Consider the following 18,588-nt stretch of genomic DNA (forward strand, 5'->3'; position numbering starts at 1 on the left):
TTTGCCATCGCCGGCTCCGTTATAGAGATTTTGGGGAATTGAGGACTCGCACCAAACAACGAATATCAGGACGAGCTGCTGAGCCTCCTACAGCTTCTCAAATAAAACCTGAATTTTATAGAAATCATTCTCAACATTTGTGTCTGAGTCTGAACGAACGTAAACAGAGAAACTAGCCGCCTGTAGCAGACGTTATGGCTAACTGCATTGGGAACTATTTCCTGTTAACATTAATGTGGAATTATATAGCAAACACTGTATTAAAACCTTTAAACCTGCACTAATCAATATACATAACATGCATGCAATAATTTCCAAAATAACCACGTGCACACTTATTAGAGGGCCTGACTTTAGAGATTGAGACCATAATGACTTGCTGAAAACAATGACTGACTTGTATTTCCAGGGAAACGTTCAGGCTTTTTAAATGGGAGTTAGTTGGAGCATCTAACAGCCGTCGATGGCCTCAAGATGTGAGAGCTGCTGGTTGAAATAAATAGAGTGAAAACTGAGCAAATAAACCCCTAAAACCTCAGGCCGAAATGTGCCAAAATGCCCAAATCAGTGACAAAGTCCTGACAACAAGCTGTTAACCTCTGAGGTTTCATTGTTGTCTTCCAGTTCAGGTTGGGTTCTGTTTCTCTGAACGTCGTCCCGACGCCGGCGGAGGCAGTGCGAGGGTTACTGATTCACAGTCTGGAGAGGGGAAATACACTGGAGCGACATAACCAAGCACTAGAGGAGGAGAACCAAAGACTGAGACGAGAACAGCAACGCATCACTGCAGAGTAAACACACACACACACACACACACACACACACACACACACACACACACACACACACACCGAACAAGCGCCGTTCTCATCGCTCCAGGAATCTTTGAAAACCAGCCAGGGTTGAGGGATGATTTCCACTTCGGGGAAAGTCAATGAATTAGATCAATTCTTTCTGGGAAATTGTGCAAATAGTCGTACAGCTGAATGAAAGTAAACACAGAAGCTAGCCACCTGTAGCAGACATTGACTAACTGCATTGGGAACTATATCCCATTAACATTAATGTGAAATTATATGACAAAAAAAAAATCCTGCTCTAATCAATATTTTTATGTTTACAATGGATCAGTTGACTGTGTTATGTAGAAAGAGTTATCTATAAAGATGTATCACCATTTCAACATTACTGCGTCTTTTATGTGTCATTGTTTTGGTTTTATGACCTGGCAGCTCTGCTCTCATTAATCTCACGTCCCACAGACCAAACCACAGCTAAAAAAACAAAAAAAAAAGTCCAATTTAACATTACTCGGGGCTGCAACTAATGATTATTTTCATTATTGATTCATCCGTTTGTCTCGAAATGATCGGAAAATAGTGAAAAATGCCTGTTATCTTCAACATCCTCAAATATCCTGTTGGGAAAATTGTGCAAATAGTCGTATTTACAAACATGTAAAGTAGATTTTCAACATAATAATGACATAAAATGGGGATTTTTCTGAGTATAAACACTTTTTCTTTCTTAATTTTAGTTTTGCTAAAACGTATGAGATGCATCATTGTCTTAACAGTAATAGATATAAAAAAACTTTGCCTAAATACAACAAAAAAGTACATGTCTTATTTAAATACATGATTAAATAAGACTTCTTTTCGCCTCAGACACAGTTTGGCTGGTAGTGAGGAAGGTTTGAACACTGCATGCCAAACTACTACAACACAGTGAGGTTAAAATCACAAGTTTTGGTTCCTGTTAAATCCATCACAGTTATTACCCAACTCCTGTAACACTGCCTGCAACACTTCATTTTGAGCGATGCACTGATGTCACAGCGGTGTTCATGTGTTCATCACGCCAGGCAGAGTCAGAGGGGCCCCTGTGATTCACAAAACACAAGACTCAACACACAGTTTACCTCAGTTCATTATGGATTTCAATTCAATTCAGAAATACTTTATTAACAGAAGTACACAGACAATTAACTCACACTACGGTTACAACTAACCATTATTTTCATTATCAATTAACCTGCAGATTATTTTCTTGATTAACTGATTGTTTTGTGTCTTCATATGTCTTATTATTTCTGATCAGCAGTCCAAAGATTCAGTTTACTGTCATTTATGTCACATTAAAGCTTCAAATCTTCATATTTTAGACGCTGCGACCAGAAAATCTTTTTGCATTTCTACTTAAAATATGACTTATTCAATTATCAAAATAATTACAGATCAATTTTCTGTGGATTGATGAATCAACTAATCGTTGCAGCTCTAATTAACACATAAAAAAAACGATCACAGACATGAGCAGAAATGGTGTTTTTATTTATTTTAAGTTTTTCATTTTATTTTTTTTTCTGTACACGCCCATATGGATCGATTTATTGGTCTCCCTTTGATTTTTGGTGTGTGTATTAATGACACATTTTTGTAACTGATTGTGTCTGTTAAATGGTATTTTGCCATCGGAATATAAAGAAATGCATGTCAAAAAAAACAAAAAAACAATCTAAAAATACAAATATGACAGTGTTAGAAAGAGTTGCAATACATGCGGATTAATGCACCACAAAGGAACATATTATGTTGAAAAATGTAAAAAGTGGATGTGCATTTTTGAATCTATACGATAAATCCCAAAAAGAAGACATTAAAAAGTTGCAAAAAAGTGTTTTTTTCAACAATAAGAAAGAAGAAGAAGTCACTAGAATTAAGCAACATAATATACATAATATTTAAATGTTATGGGGAAATAAAAGGACTGCTTTTAGTTCATGTCCTGTGCAGCTCATCTTGAATGATTCATAGCTCTGTAGTCAGTTTCTCAACTCTGTTATCCGTCATTGATTAGCAGTCATTGTGTTATGTTGCCAGAGGGGAAAAATACGAGTATATACGCACTTTTCCTGGCAGGATTATAGATGAACGCTTGACATACTGAGGAGGTTTTAAGACTTGTGTGTGTTTCTGTACATTTCAGACTAAAGCGCTATGCTGGTGGTAAAGAGGCCCTGGAGACAGAACTCTACTCTCGGTTTGTTCTGGTCCTGAATGAGAAGAAGGCCAAGATCCGCAGTCTGCAGGAAAGTATCACAGACCTGCAGGAAGCGAGGTAGACTGGACATGTTACAGTCTGTTAGGTCCAATGCTTACTCATCAGCTGGCATTTCAACTGCTTTTATCTCCTGCTTCTCAATTTACAGTTGAGACACTGTCAGCTCTTACACCTCATATGACATATAAGCTCACACTGTCTTTAAGGACAGGTTCACAGTTTTTCAAGTGTGTATAAGATCCCTTTGTTTTGAGCAAAAATGCATCTAAAAGTTGTAGGGCTGTAGTCAGCCAAAGACAATCTTGGTTGGCTGAAATCATACATAATCTTCTGTAACAGGACAGAGTGCACAGTGAACTCAGCAGTCACACATTTCTCTGTTCTCTATTTCTCTGTTTTGTGTCTTCAGGTTATGCTAACCCATTGTTGCTAACTTTGGAGCTAACCTCCTTCACTTTTCCAGCACTTGGGGGAAACAACAGACGTGACTTTTTAGCATTTTTTAACTGACACACTGTAGTCTGTACTGTATATTTACTGCAAGACTGACAACTTACTACTAACCTTTTCCTCTGCTCCGCTCACGTCCACCGTGACTTCTCTGCCGCGCGCTCTTTACGCAAACACACTACGCAATGACGTATTCCTCAACGGCGTTACGCTACCAATAGTTTCCCAGGCAACGACACAGAGGTTGCCTCACGTACCGGAGCAGCGCTGCACAGAGACTCCCAAACGCTATTGATTTCCGAATGAATGGATATTTGGCGTTATTTTTGGCATTAAAAAATATTTTCTTGGCCTGGCGGGAGTTCTTATTGTGATAATTATAGGAGAAACACTGATTCAGTAAACGTTGAGTACAGTTAGACCCAGCAGCCTCCATTAGGTTGGGCGAGTTCAAAGTTGTGAAAATAAGGGGGGTGTTTTGAATACACCCCCGTTTTCACAGGTAATTTGTTAGTCTGTCCCTCCCACCGCGGGAAATAATGGATTAATCCTGGAAAGCTATTGATGTAGCACTTTTCTCCTTATGAAAGTAACACGGAGACTATTCCACCAATGAGAATTTAGTCAGACGACTAGTTGACCAACAGACTACAGCCCTAAAAAGTTGATGTGAAGCTTATATGAGGCTTCAGCAGTCTGAGTTAGTCATATCAAGTGGATATCTGACACATTTACAGTCTTTTTTAGCATCAAATTCCCTCTTTGTGTTTCCTCGGACAGTGTTTCCCTGTTGAGCTGCAGTGGAATTATAGTAACAAAAAGAGGGAATTTGACACTAAAAAGACTGTAACGTTGAAAGATATCTACTTGATTTGACTCATTTGGATGCTGAAGCTTCATATTAGCTTCAGATAAACTTTTAAATACATTTTTGCACAGAGGGAGGACTGTAGATTTTGTCCCCCATCATCTTCTAATGGTCAGTATGAACAGGAGGAATGATTACAGCAAGAAAAACAGGTTTAACTGTTCATTTGAGTTCCTGACTGTTGTTTTAAGACACACGTGAAATATTGTGAATCTCTCCTCTAAGTGAACGCACTACAACTATCTACAGCGCTTCTATTTCAGCTGAAATGTCGCTTCCGTCTCCTGACTGTTCAGCAACTGTTTTCAGCACTTTCACGTCACCTGAAATCTTTGCTCATTACAGTGATTTAACCTTCAACTGACATACAAACTGCTTTCATTGCCCATATGTCGACTGACCCCTCAGCTCCTTTCAGTGCTCATACTTCTACTATAAGTCTTGCACAACTTCTCACAAGCAAAAAAATAAATATTTTAAGATGTTTAACTTCACATTGTTTCAAACAAAGACTTTTTGTTGTTCAGACAACTGAAAACTCTCAGGAAGTCCTTGCTCAATAAATTGCTCAATAGCTTTTGACTCATGTTTTCTTAATTACTGCAATCTTCTGATTCATCAGCTTTGTTGTCTATAAACTTATGTAATATTTAATGTGTATTATTAATTCTTAATGTAAGTTTGAATGTGATTTTTTTAAACTATTGTATAACCAAATCAATGTTCACTCTCTGGTGTCTTTTGTAGGAGTTCTGAGGGAAAGAAAAAGGGAAATTCAGTGAAATCAGACCAAACAGCAGGTCAGGAGGAGGAGGTGGCTGAGGAGGATGAGTATGGAGGTAGCACTGACGAGGAGCCAGAGGAAGAGCAGACTAACCTGGCCTCGGCTCAACCTGCTGCTCGGGGTAAGATCTCTGTCAGTGTGTGAGAGAATTTAATATTCTCAGTGTGTGTGCACGAATACAGGCAGTAAATGATCAGCAGCTACTCTAGATCAGTATGACGTGATAAATACATCATACTGATATTTTTTGGAGCCAACATCTAGCCGTGGTAGTTGCTGCTAGGGTCATGTAAAGGACACATATTCTGCATATTTCAAGGTCTGTATTTATATTCTGGGGCTCTGGTGGAATATCTTTGCATGATTTACAGTTAAAAACTCCTTATTTATCTTATACTGGCCCTTTGTTCAGCCCCTCAGTTCAGCCTCTGTCTGAAACAGGCCGTTTTAGCTCCTGTCTCTTTAAGGCCCCGCCCTCCTGATGAGCTCACTCTGTTCTGATTGGTCAGCCTTCAGGAAGCTTCCTTCGGCTCCGGAAGCTACGTAAACAAACTATAGTAGCAGGATTTCACTTCTTTTTCTCCTTCTTTACTCCAAATGTCAACTTCTCAAATCCATCCATACATGTTGGAGCTGACTCAGATCTGAAATATGATGGTGGACAACGTGAACAACACATGGAAACACCTTAGCAACCACCTTAGCAACAGTCTTAGCAACCAAGGCTATAGAACAGACGGCCGTTGATAGCACGTTGAAGCCCTGACTTTTGACTTGCAGGCAGCATTTTTACATATGTTCACCTCAAGTTTTGGAACTTTGAGCATGTTTAACATCTGACATCATAACAGGATATAAATGACAGAAAATCACTAAAAGCATACGTCCCCTTTAATCAATCACTCTTAAATCTCACTACAAACACTACAGCAGCTCACTTCACTGACCCTCTGGTTAAAGTGCTGCTAATCACTAACATCACATACCCCGGTGATGGTATAATTGAAGTCACAAGTGACAACACCACAAAATCTTAAGTACTGTGTTGTAATTCCTCGAAAGGGGATTTTTTTTTTTCCAAGAACCTCAGTTACAGGCAAAAAGTTTTACAGTTATGACTCTGTCTTTGTACTAGTATGTCTACATCTCACTATAAATTAACTGAATATTCTGACAGGGTACTTTAATGGATCACCTGCAGAAAGTATTGAATTTTGGCATGTGAACACGTAAGTCAACATTAAATCATGTAGGGCAGAAAATTACTGTTGCAGGTGCTCCGACTTGATGGAAAACACCTGCTGTGACATCACTGAATGAGGTGCGGGCAAACATATTCAACATGCTTGAAAAGTTTTCTCAGAGCAGAACAGCCACGTTGTCAAATCAGCAATGTTAGTTTTTTTATTTTTAGATCAAGTATTGTCACATCAAGAGTTCCATGATTAGTAAAATATGATATTTTCGTTGAGCTGTCGTCATGGTAGCTGAGTGTGTTTTGCACCAGGCGTCTTTTTTCATGCCCAGACACTAACCATGACATCACTGAGGAATTATGTAATCCGGAGAGTCGGGGCCTCCGTAAACTGACAATCCCAAAACACCTTTAAATACAAGCAGCTTCCAACGTTGACATTACACTCCATCAACCTCCCGACTTCTGCTCCCAGATGGCTCGGGATTTGATTAATGCGCCATCAGCTGGAGGCAGGATGTATGGAGTGTAGTCGAGTATGGATTTAGGTAGAATATCGGTTACCTATCATGGAAGAAAACTGGGCTCTAAGAGGGTTTTTTTTTTACCCTTTTACCCTCCTCACAGTTGCTTACATCCATGATTTTTCCACTTTCTCACACACTTTAAATCCTCCACATGAAGCCAGGTCAGGTTTGATACGTCAAGATTTTTTTTTGTTTTTTTTTTTTGGAGGGGGCGGTGTAGGTGGTGTCCCCTTTACTCCAGTCCTTCCCCCCTTTCGTCTGATGAGGGAACTTGTGTTGTTTTCTGTTGCTACGACAATGACTCAGAGGGCCCGCGTGCCGCTGCCAGTTAGGACCAACAGATAGAGAGGAGGGGGCAAAGAGAGTTTTAGGAAATCTGTGGTTTTGATATTTGTGTTCATGAGGTTGTGTTGTGTTGAGTGTGTATATAGAGACTGCTGCTACTGGTGAGAGAGGTTTTCATCCACACAACAAAACAATCTACAAATGCTGTCAAATTACCCATGAACCCATTCTGGTGAAGTAACTGTGTGTGCATAATAGGGCTGCAACTATCAACTATTTTTTAGAATTATTATCGATTATTCACTTTTGTGAAAAAATGCTATTTACTATTTCTTAGAGCTCATAGTGATGTCTTTGATTTGCTTGTTTTTGTCCAACCAACAGTCCAGAATCTTAAAGAGGAACATATTCTGCATATTTTCCAGCTCTATATTTATATTCTGGGGCTTTACTGGAATATATTTGCATGGTTTCCAGTTATTATTTATCTTCTACTGGTCCTTTATGCAGCCCCTCAGTTCAGCCTCTGTCTGAAACAGGCCGTTGTAGCTCCTGTCTCTTTAAGGCCCCGCCCTCCTGATGAGCCCACTCTGTTCTGATTGGTCAGCTTCAGGAAGCTTCCTCCTCCGGCTCCGGAGGCTACGTAAACAAACTATAGTAGCAGGATTTCACTTCTTTTTCTCCTTCTTTACAACAACGTTAGCAACCAAGGCTACAGAACGGACGGCTGTTTGTGGGCATGAGCGAACAATCTGACATCATCACGAGGAGGAAGTTGAGGTCATTTTTGCAAACAAAGCGTTCAGAGCAGATTGAAGCTCTGAATTTTGACTTTCAGGGAGCATTTCTACACATGTTCACCTCATGTGTTTACATTCGGCATCATAACAGTCATTCACTTTTAAGAAGCTGGAACCAGAGAATTTTTGGCATTTTTGCTTGAAAAATGACTGAAACCAAATAATTGATTATCAAAATAGTTGCAGAATAATTTTGTGTTGATCAAGTAATCAATTAATTGACTAACTGTTGTGACTCAACTGTATAATGATCTTTTATTTGTTCCACTCAGTAAGAAGCAATTAATTAAATATTAAATATTTAAAATCTATCACTAAACTAAGGTGGTGAACATAGTAAACATTTTTACCTGGTAAATATCTCCATGTTAGCATTGTCATTGTGAGCTTTTCTAGCTTTTATTAAAAAATAAATAAATTAATACATTTTTTTTTTTTAAAATGAAGCAATACTCTCTTTACCAGTAAAAGACATCTCAACTGATTGGTTGAGCATGTTTTAAAAAGTTCTTATAAAGTGGTCAGACTTTGTTCATTTACATCATTCTGTTTAGAAAACTAAACTAAAAAGTATACTTCCCTTTGAAAACTTGTTAACCAAACACCATAATATAAACCATAAACATGCTGCTGGAAGCCACCTGAAAAAATTCTGCTTCTGAAATCTGCAGCAACATATCACATCATATGATATGACACATCATCTTTTAAGTTAATATGTTGAACTTGTCAGCAAACAGTTGCTTATTTCCACATCCAGCAGTTATGGAGCAACATTATCATTCTTGTGGAGTCGTGTTTCTGTCCACCTGGTGAATGTAAGTCCAATATTCACTCTCTTTTAGCTTCTGTTTTTGCTCTCTACCAACTCCTGAGGGAAATATCTGGCTCTTCAGCTGCTAAATGCTCCACTATGTTCACCAGCTAGTCTACAGCTAACTATGTCTGTTTGGTGCTTAGCAGGTAGTGTACAGTGACTTTTTAGAGCTTTATCTCTGAAAATGACGCTATGAGAGCGCTGAGAGTGAACCAAAACAGTAAAGTTGCAGCCAGACAGATAAACAATGAGCTGAAACTCAATATAAAGCTCCGTAAAGCCGAGAGGAGCTGCAGAGTCACTGATAATTCTCTCCTTTCACTTCACAAATTGTCTTTTGATTCATTGTTTCGACAAGATATCACAAAGAGAAGAGAAAACCATTAAAAGGATTAAACCATCAAGTCATCAACGCCTGTGTACTTAGTCTTCTTTGTTAAAGCTTTACTTGCTGGTGCTCTTTTGTGTTGAGTTTGGTCGTTGAGTTTAACAGACAGTTTTTACAGACTGTTTTAAAGATGTGAGTCAGTGTGTTCATTCAAACACGGAGGACGAAGTGGAAAGCTGTCACCGAACTGAACGGAGAGAAATATATCAGTGAAAATTAACCTACGAAAAAAAAAGGAAGAACACGTAATTTTAAGCATGTTTCCCCACATTTTCCACCCTCATTTCTCTTCTGCTCTTTGATCCATGGAAACGAGCCGATTCGCGGGTGGAGAGCCAGCTGCCTCTCTGTTGTTGTTCCACACACTCGTCCTCCCACTATCCTCATGTTTAAGAACAGAGGGAGAGAGCAGAGGTGATGAAAGCAGAGTCAGATGTTGGCGGGGACGCCGGCCGCCGTCTTTCAGCCTCGAAAACAGTAGAAAGAAGAAAAAAAAAAGTCATTCCTTTCTTGGAAACTGCTGTGAATGACGTAACCGACTGTTCAAACTGGTTGTTCAATTTCAAGGAATGACGCAGGTGTTTGCTGTGTGTTTTAAAATCTGCTGCTGCTGCACACCTGGAAGTGCGTTATCCCATTTATACCCTGGAAATTTACCAATCGAGATTTTTCTTCTTCTTTTTTAGATCAAAGGACTGATCAATTAATTGAAAAATGAAAATAACCGTTAGATGCAGCCCTCGTTTCATGTTCTCAGATGTGAGCATTGAATCCTTTTTATTCTCTTACATTATAGTAAATTAAATATCTTTGGGTTTTGAACTGCTGGTCAGACAAATAGGGCTGAGTAAAATTAATTAATTAATTTTTATCTGAATGTTCAAGTTCAAGTTCCCAAGATAAATTGAGAAGCACTTCATAGGATATTATTATATTTATCTGATGTAATTGAATCAAGATTAGAATTGAATCAAAATTAATCGATTCTGGACTTTGTCAATCGAAATTTTAAACAAATTTAGAGATCAGTGGCGATATCTGCAGACAAAACGAGACATCTGGAGATGTTTCATTGATGTTTTATTGACCAAAATTCACAGATTAATCAAGAAAACAATTGCAGCCTTAACTTACACAACATCCAAAAACATGACCGATTCACCTTTCTCCTCAGAGTCCTCAACTCCGACCCCATTGGACGACAGCCTGAGTGACATCACAGACGTCGCACCCTGTCGTAAGCGCCGCTTCCGTCACCTCGGGGCCCCGGACCCCGCGGTTAAGCAACCTCACCCGCAGACTTCCCAGAGAAAGAGGTAGGTAGGAGTCCGCACCGCACACACAAAACAAAAAAACACACATGTAACGTCGCTCCTGTCTGTCTCGCTCTGTGTTTGTGCTGCTGAACATAACAACCTCCTGCTTTATGGTGTCAGTTAATGTCTGTCTCGGAGCACTTTACTGGCTTTTTAGCTAATAAACTGCTCATACATTTATCCTTTAAATTTGTTCATTTAGCCGGGGTGTGATGCCTCCGAACAAAAATAGCTCACAGAAACACATTTAAATGCGTTTTATTGTGGCGAGTGAAAACACAACCTCCCTTCTTCCTTCTTCTCTGTAGAAGAAAAGAGATGATGATGATGTCCACCTGGAAAATAGCTCATGTTTTTAATTACCGTATTGGCCCGAATATAAGAGGACGCCCCTTTTCCAACAGCTGTTTTTTGAATAAGACTTTTTGAAGATGCGACACACTTTCACACTCGTCCCTGTTAGGAACGTTTCTCTGAGATATCCTTAATCCCAGAGGAAGAGAGAGTTCTCATCCTTTGAAGATTTTTTCTCATAAAAAATGAAATAAAACCATTAAATCAGAGGTAAATCCCACATTAGCGTAGCTTGTCCATCAGTCACACATTCACACGCTCTCTATCAGCCTCTTGGAAGCATCAGTGTTATTTTTTCTGGCAGTTTCTCAGACTGTCTGTTTGTCTTTTTTGAGTCATTTCTTGGCCGTTTGACAGGATGATTTCGACCCAGGTTCATTTCTGCAGTAAAGACGTTGAAAGATGTTTCGTCTCGTTTCCACACGACATGAATTTATTTCCTCCATGACAGAAAAACACGGTGCAGGGAACGTATCGTGTGGTTTTCCAGGCCTTTATTTATATTCCTTTGTGGTTTTGGTATTTTTTTTTTTTTTTTGTGCAAGAGGTTGTTTTGTGTGGTGTGTGTATAGAGACTGCTGCTACTGGTGAGAGAGGTGTTACTAAGAGGTTTTCATCCACACAACAAAACAATCTATTAATGATGGCAAATTACCTATGAGCCTGTTCTGGTGTGCATAATAAGATAATGATTGTTTTTATTATTAATTCATTTTATGATTTTTTTCTCAATTAAATGTTTTTGTCTGTGGAAATGTGGAAAAATGTGATGAGCTGACGTCAGCTCGTCTTTAAAGTAGAAGAAAATGTTCCAAGCAGGTTGAAGACTTTTGACTTGCATGATTTCCAGTTAAAAACTCCTTATTTATCTTCTACTGGTCCTTTATGCAGCCTCTCAGTTCAGCCTCTGTCTGAAACAGGCCGTTTTAGCTCCTGTCTCTTTAAGGCCCCGCCTCCTGATAAGCCCACTCTGTTCTGATTGGTCAGCCTTCAGGAAGCTTCCTCTGGCTCCGGAGGCTACGTAAACAAACTATAGTAGCAGGATTTTACTTCTTTTTCTCCTTCTTTATTCCAAATGTCAACTTCTCAGATCCATCCGTACATGCTGGAGCTGAATCAGATCTGAAATATGAGAGTTAACAACGTGAACAACACATGGAAACACCTTAGCAACCACCTTAGCAGGTTGACCTGACCTGAGAGCAGGTTGAAGCCCTGACTTTTGACTTGCAGGCAGCATTTTTACATATGTTCACCTCAAGTTTTGGAACTTTGACCATGTTTAACATCCAACATCAGAGCAGGATATAAATTAGAGCTGCAACGATTAGTCAGTTTAGTTGTCAACTATTAAATAAATTGCCAATTAACCGTTTTGAGTCGTATTTTAAGAAGAAAATGTCCAAATTCTCTGATTCCAGCTTCTTAAATGTGAATATTTTCTGGTTTCCTTAGCCCTCTATGATAATAAACTGAATATCTTTGAGTTGGGGACAAAACAAGACATTTTAGGACGTCATCTTGGTCTTTGGGAAACACTGATCATTTTTCACCATTTTATATCAACATTTTATGGACAAACAACTGATCGATTAATCAAGAAAATAATCTGTAGTTGCAGCCCTTAATATAAATAACAGGAAACCACAAAAAGCGTAATATGTCCCCATTAAACGAGCCTACAGACTCAATATAAAAACACTGTAAGAAACTGGCTAGCCTAGCAACGCTAATGCTACAAACAACCCATAATGTAGAAGAAGAAGTGAAAGTCAAATGTAGTTTCCAGTATAAAATATCATTGTCTATTCTGGTCAATACGGTATTTTTCTAATTAAAAGCTTCTCTTTAGATTCCTCACTGTTGTCTCATCTCCCCCCCTCCTCTTCCCTCTCTCCCTCCTCTTCCTCTTCTCCCTCTTCTCTCTTGCTTCTCGCCCTCCTGGTATCCTGATGAATGGGAAAATCAAATATCATAAAAGTTCCCTGTCAGGGATCTTCTTTATGTCGGGTAATTACACCCAATCTGCAGTCGCTCCCGACCAGCTTAACCTTCTGACCTGAACATCCAGATGGGAGCGAGTTGTTGAAGTACGTAAACAGCAGCAGCGGGTCGTAAACCGCTGATTGACCGCAGCACAATCAGTGATGTAAATATGCGAAGGAATGTGTGGAGCTCTGCAGCCAAGTGTGTGTTAAACATTCACAGATATCATCAACAAGTATTTTGATGCAAATCCAAAAATCACACAGAGCCGGTTCGTTACTGTAGCTGCGCTAATAATCACAGCTGCTGCTAATCATTAAGCTCAGTCTCAGTTCTTTTATTTTGATTAATCAGCGATTTATTTAGTGCATGAAATGTCAGAAAATAGTGAAGGGTCTAAGGTGAAGTCTACATATAGTTTTCCTTGTCCAAACAACCTGAAGATATTCAGTTCACAGTGATTTAAAACAGAGAAAAGCAGCAAATATTTACATTTGAGAGTCTGCAAACTGAGAATGTTTGGCCTCGTTCAACATTCGCCCAGCATGAAAAAAACGCAGCTCTACAGAACTACTGTAGCTCATGAGCTAACAAGCTAACAAGCTAACAAGCTGGGACTTTAAAATCAAAACAGTCACAGTATCTCTCTGAGTTTCTTTCTATTTTTACTGTACTGAAACATTTATATTGTTCATCATTTAATTTAATGAAGAATTACTGAGCACTTTTATCAGGAACACCTGTAAAATCTAATGTAATCCAAACAACTATGCCATAAATTCTACTTTTATGAAGCTTATACATTTTCAGTCTTTGTTGACATTGTCAGAAAGGTGATAATTCTACTTCATATTTATTATTGAGGTGGTAGTGGTCTACTGGACTACAATATGCTGAAAAGTGTTTCTTAATATTTTGCCCTCCTCATGTACGGTGGACAAAATTAGAAAAAAGTAGAATTTATGGCAGAGCTGTTGTAGAGATTAGATTGCACAGGTGTTCCTAATAAAGTGAGTGTGTATATATATCAATCCTTTTGTCTCCAGTCTTCGGTTTTATCAGTATAATCAAGCAAATACAAAACCACAGTTACAATAATGAAGTCTCTTAGATATTGTTAAATTAAATGATGAAAGTTTTCTCTTATAGGAACAGACGTCACAGGTGTTTTATAACAGAACTTTGAAGGAATAATAATTAGCAGTCAGGACTGTTGGACAGCTGTGAAAGTTCACCAGAGTTGAACTTCACATGTAAGACTCGCCACTAATATTAAAATTAATACTGAAATGAACTGAATTCGCCACAGAATTGTTCTATTGTAAGTGACTGAGCTTTAAATGATTTATATCATGAAGAGAGCCAAGAACACTTCAGCTTTTTATATTTGTTTTGTCTTGACTGGTGTTTTGGTCGTACGTAGTGTTAAATGTTGGAGGACCACAATGGAAATAAGCCATTAGGCTTCATTTTGATTTATTTCCTCAGTGGAAGTTGTGAAGTTATAGTTTATTTTTCCAATAAACTCAATGAAAACCCGGAGGATTAAAACAAAAGGAATAAAACAAGCTCCAAAAGAATAAAAGTAAAGATGAAACAATAATTAATCGACAGAAAATTAATTGGAAACAATTTTGTTAGTTGCTTAATTGTCTGCGAAAACATGAACCTTTATGGATTTCAGCTTCTCAGTTGTGAGGTTTTGCTGCTTTCTTTTGTCTTATGTGATAATTAATTGCACATCTTTGGATCCAGTTTGAAGACGTCTCCTGGAGCTTTAGGAAAATGTGAAAGTCATTTTTCACTATTTTCTGATTTTATTGACCAAACAATAAACTGGCAGATTAGACTGTAATAAAAAAATATAGAAAAATCATACAAAGAAAGATACAAAAAAGAATACAGAGTGAATAAAAGTAAAATAATAAGTAAAAATAAATACAAGTATTACAAGTGGTTTAAATTTAACATTTTTTGGTGGTGACACAACCTTAGAGATGGCAAACAGTCACAGGAGGTGAATTGTCTCTATCTCCGAAGAAGCCTGAAAGTCAGTTTTTCGTGTTTTTAAAACTAAAACTAAACATGTCACCACACACTTAGTTTCATACATGACATATGTTTTTACCATAGATGGCTGCAGAGCTGAACAGGAGTCAGTTTGACCAGCAGAATGACCTTGTTCCAGTCGCAGAGCTCTTTTAAGCAGCAGTTTCCATTTCTGCCGTTGTCTTTACATCCAAAGGGAAAACCCAGCTGTCCACCTTTAGGGCGTTATCGCATTTACAACATTCCTTGGAAAGGGAATATCAAATTCAGAGTTTATTGGTGATAAAAGAGCAGCGTTGTCCTGCAGGTTTATGATTTCAGCAGCTTCACGATTCTCTTTTCTATCTGAGTGTCCTCACTCGGTTTTTATCTCTTTAACCACACAAACACATGCTGCCGTGGCTTTAGGCAGGCCAGCTGGTAGAGCTCGCCTCAGGAGGAGGACCTTTTCCACTCTGGACTTTATGTGAACACACAGCTCCACTAATGAGAGTTAGGAAAAGATCAGAAGGCTGCATCAGGGTTGGTTCACCTAATTAAAAAATAAACTAAATTAGTCTTTGTTATATTTGTTCAGGTTTTGAGATATTTATCTGCCAGTTTTCTGCCTCCACATCAATACAATGGAAGTGGAGGGCATTGTTTTTGATATGCTCACAGAATTGAAAAACCTTAAAAAGTTTTAGCAAAGAAATTTCAATGAAGCTTCAATAAAATCTGCATGTTATGTGGATTATCCAGAGTAGCAGGGACACTGATTCTGTATAACCATGTTACGGCAAACAGACACAGTTAGCTGTAGACTAGCTGGTGAACATAGTGGAGCATTTAGCAGCTAAAAAGCCAGATATTTCCCTCAGGAGTTGGTAGAGAGCAAAAACAGAGCTAAAAGAGAGTGAATATTGGACTTGTATTCACCAGGTGGACAGAAACACGACTCCAAATGAATGATAATGTTGCTCCGTAACTGCTGGATGTGGAAATAAACAACTGTTTGCTAACAAGCTCAACATGTCAATTTCAAAGCTGATGATATGTCAGTGTTGTATTTACCACTTGTTTCTGCTGCCCCCAAGTGGCCAAAAAAATCAGTTAATGCAGGTTTAAAAGACTACACCATAATTTACTCATAGTTCTTTCTTTAGAACGTAGAAATTGTGACAGATTATTTAAAAAAAATGTTATTTTACTTCATTTAAGAGTGAATATTGGACTTACATTCACCAGGGTTAGGGTTATAATGTTGATCCATAACTGCTGGATGTGGAAATAAGCAACTGTTTGCTAACAAGTTAGTCATATCAACCTATATTATGTCAGTGTTGTGTTTTAAAGCTTGTTATGCTGCCCCCAAAGTGTCCAAAAAAATCAATTAATGAAGGTTGATCATTCTGTAATCACATTTAATCTTCCCTCTTTGCAGTCAAAATTAATGTCAACATGTTTTTTAAATTTATTATTAATAGTTTTGTATAATTCTTCTTGGTACCAGTGAAGAGTCTCACTACTGCATTTTGAACTAGCTGCAGGTGAGATAGGGCTGACTGACTGATTCCTACATAGAAAGAATTGCAGTAGTCGAGGCGAGAGGAAATAATAGCTTGAACTACGGTCTCCAAATCTTTAACGGACAGGAATGATTTTAACTTTGCAAGTGATCTGAGATGGAAGAAGCCAGTACTAACAAGTAAGTTGATTTGTTTGTCAAATTTTAAACCAGAGTCAAAAATAACAACAATATTTCTTGCATGGGACCTCACATTCAATGACAGAGGCCCGAGAGGCATTGAATGTGTTTGGGGAGTTGTCCGCAGGGCCGAAGATTAGAACCTCAGTCTTATTCTTGTTTAGCTGAAGGAAGCTTTTTGCCATCCAGGATTTTACATCCTCAATGCAATTTAGGAGGGAGTTAACACTGCATGGATCATATGGTTTCAATGGGAGGTTTAGCTCAGTGTCATTGGCCTAACAACCTAACCTAACAATACAGAGAAAACAAAATAGGGCCTAGTATGGAGCCTTGTGGTTCTCCACAGGAGAGGAGAAGGACACATTATCAATTCTAACAGAAGCTGATCGGTCAAATCACTGAAGGGCCTGTCCCTGAATGCCAACATGTTTAAGGCAGTCCAAGAGGACAGAGTGATTGACTGTGTCGAAGGTTGTCGATGTCTGTGTTTGATTGACAGCAGCTGGCAGGCTACCGGTGTTACACCGTATGAACAGAGACAAAGTAAACAAACTGCTGTAGCTACAAGTCATGGACAGACAACATTTAGCTAACAGGGACTGTGAAGAACATTGCAGGTCTACATGCTGTTTTAATGTGCTGCAGCTGAGCTAATTAGCTATCTAGCTGCTAACTGACATTAGTGGTGCACTTTTCACCAATGAATGTTTGTTTGGTGGCCCGTTCAACAAGCTCAGGTAAAGGACAAGACGTGTGTTCATGTTTGTAAGTGAGATAAGAAGGAGACTTTAGAAGGAAAGCTAATGTGGGTTGTTCAGGTTGCTCAGAGTCTGTGGCTCTTGTGTTGTGTAGCAGGATGCTATCAGGCTCAGTGTGACTATCTGCTCTGCCTATAATAGAGCGACATGTTATCGCTTTGTGAAAAAGATTTTCTGTATGGAAATAAGGACTCCAGCTACATAAGTGGATGATGGAACAATATTTAATCGAAATAATGTAAAAGTAGGGGGCACAATAATAAATTTCTCACTTTTGGTCTCAGATATTTTCCTCAAAGAACACAGGACAAGCGATTTGCAGAGCAGATATGTATCTGTAATAGACAAAAATGCTGTTTAATTTCTGTTAGTTGACTTACCACAATCTGTACAGCTGCATTCATCTTATCTACACTTGTCTAAATGTCTGTAGAAATTGTTTTGTTGCTATTTTTCATGAATGTACAGTAGCTATGTAGGAAACTGATGTCCCGATTCTGGATCCTGCGTTCAGAGTTCTGATTGGTGGATTGTTTTTCCATTTGCGACAACAGCTGTCAAACCTGATCGAATCATTGAACAAAGTGAAGATGTGGATGGTGATTCAGATGTCTGGATCCAGGCTACATAAAGCTCACAGATAGATATCTTGAAGCCTAGATACCACCAGAAGTTAGTGAGAAAATGTGTTTTTGTTTTTCTTCATAACCCTTTAATTTGTCTGAGGGATTTTGGTGAATGCCATTATTCTCTGCTCAGCGGGGGCGTTTCTAAGGGGGGTCTTGGACATGATCTGGTGAGCCAAAGTCAGTCTGTGGTCTCAAAGAAATAATTATGCAACTTTCTACTTTTCTTTACTTCTCTTTCTTCTCCTTACACTCCTCTCCGCTGTGTCTACAGTGCCTGAATCTACACTTAGAGTCAGCTCTCAATCCCTGCTGCTGTACATCCAAAACCTTTCAATACTGGTCTTCTTGTTCCCGTATCTCCCAGTTGCCAGTTTCTTTTTTGGATGTGGCCGTTTAGAAATTACTCCAAAGACATGTCTCAATCTGACATTGTTTCTGTGGCGATCCTCAGAACTCCTCCAACAAACTGTGTCCAACAACCTCCTCCGTGTGCCAGCCACTGTAAACTGTGCCACATGCAGATGGCCATAAGTGGTGCCATCCAACCCCAGCTGCTGTCAGGAGCTGGTCGTGGTGCCCATTACCAGCTTATTACCAGCTCAACAAGAAGCAGCAGTGAGCTGATGAGC

General features: G+C 38.8%; 1 protein-coding gene across 3 annotated transcripts in view; it reads left to right on the forward strand.

The window, feature by feature from the left end:
* The window catches only part of xrcc4 (X-ray repair complementing defective repair in Chinese hamster cells 4), a 43,086-nt gene that overhangs the window by 16,235 nt on the left and 8,263 nt on the right, over positions 1-18,588 (forward strand). For all 3 annotated transcript variants that reach the window (XM_042394997.1, XM_042394996.1, XM_042394998.1), the window contains 4 exons: positions 625-791; positions 2,989-3,120; positions 5,129-5,286; positions 10,352-10,493. In XM_042394997.1, coding sequence (XP_042250931.1) covers positions 625-791; positions 2,989-3,120; positions 5,129-5,286; positions 10,352-10,493 — 599 coding nt within the window. The remainder of the gene's footprint in view (positions 1-624; positions 792-2,988; positions 3,121-5,128; positions 5,287-10,351; positions 10,494-18,588) is intronic.

This window comes from Thunnus maccoyii, chromosome 19 (genome assembly GCF_910596095.1).
Source record: "Thunnus maccoyii chromosome 19, fThuMac1.1, whole genome shotgun sequence".
Classification (NCBI taxonomy): Eukaryota; Metazoa; Chordata; class Actinopteri; order Scombriformes; family Scombridae; genus Thunnus; species Thunnus maccoyii.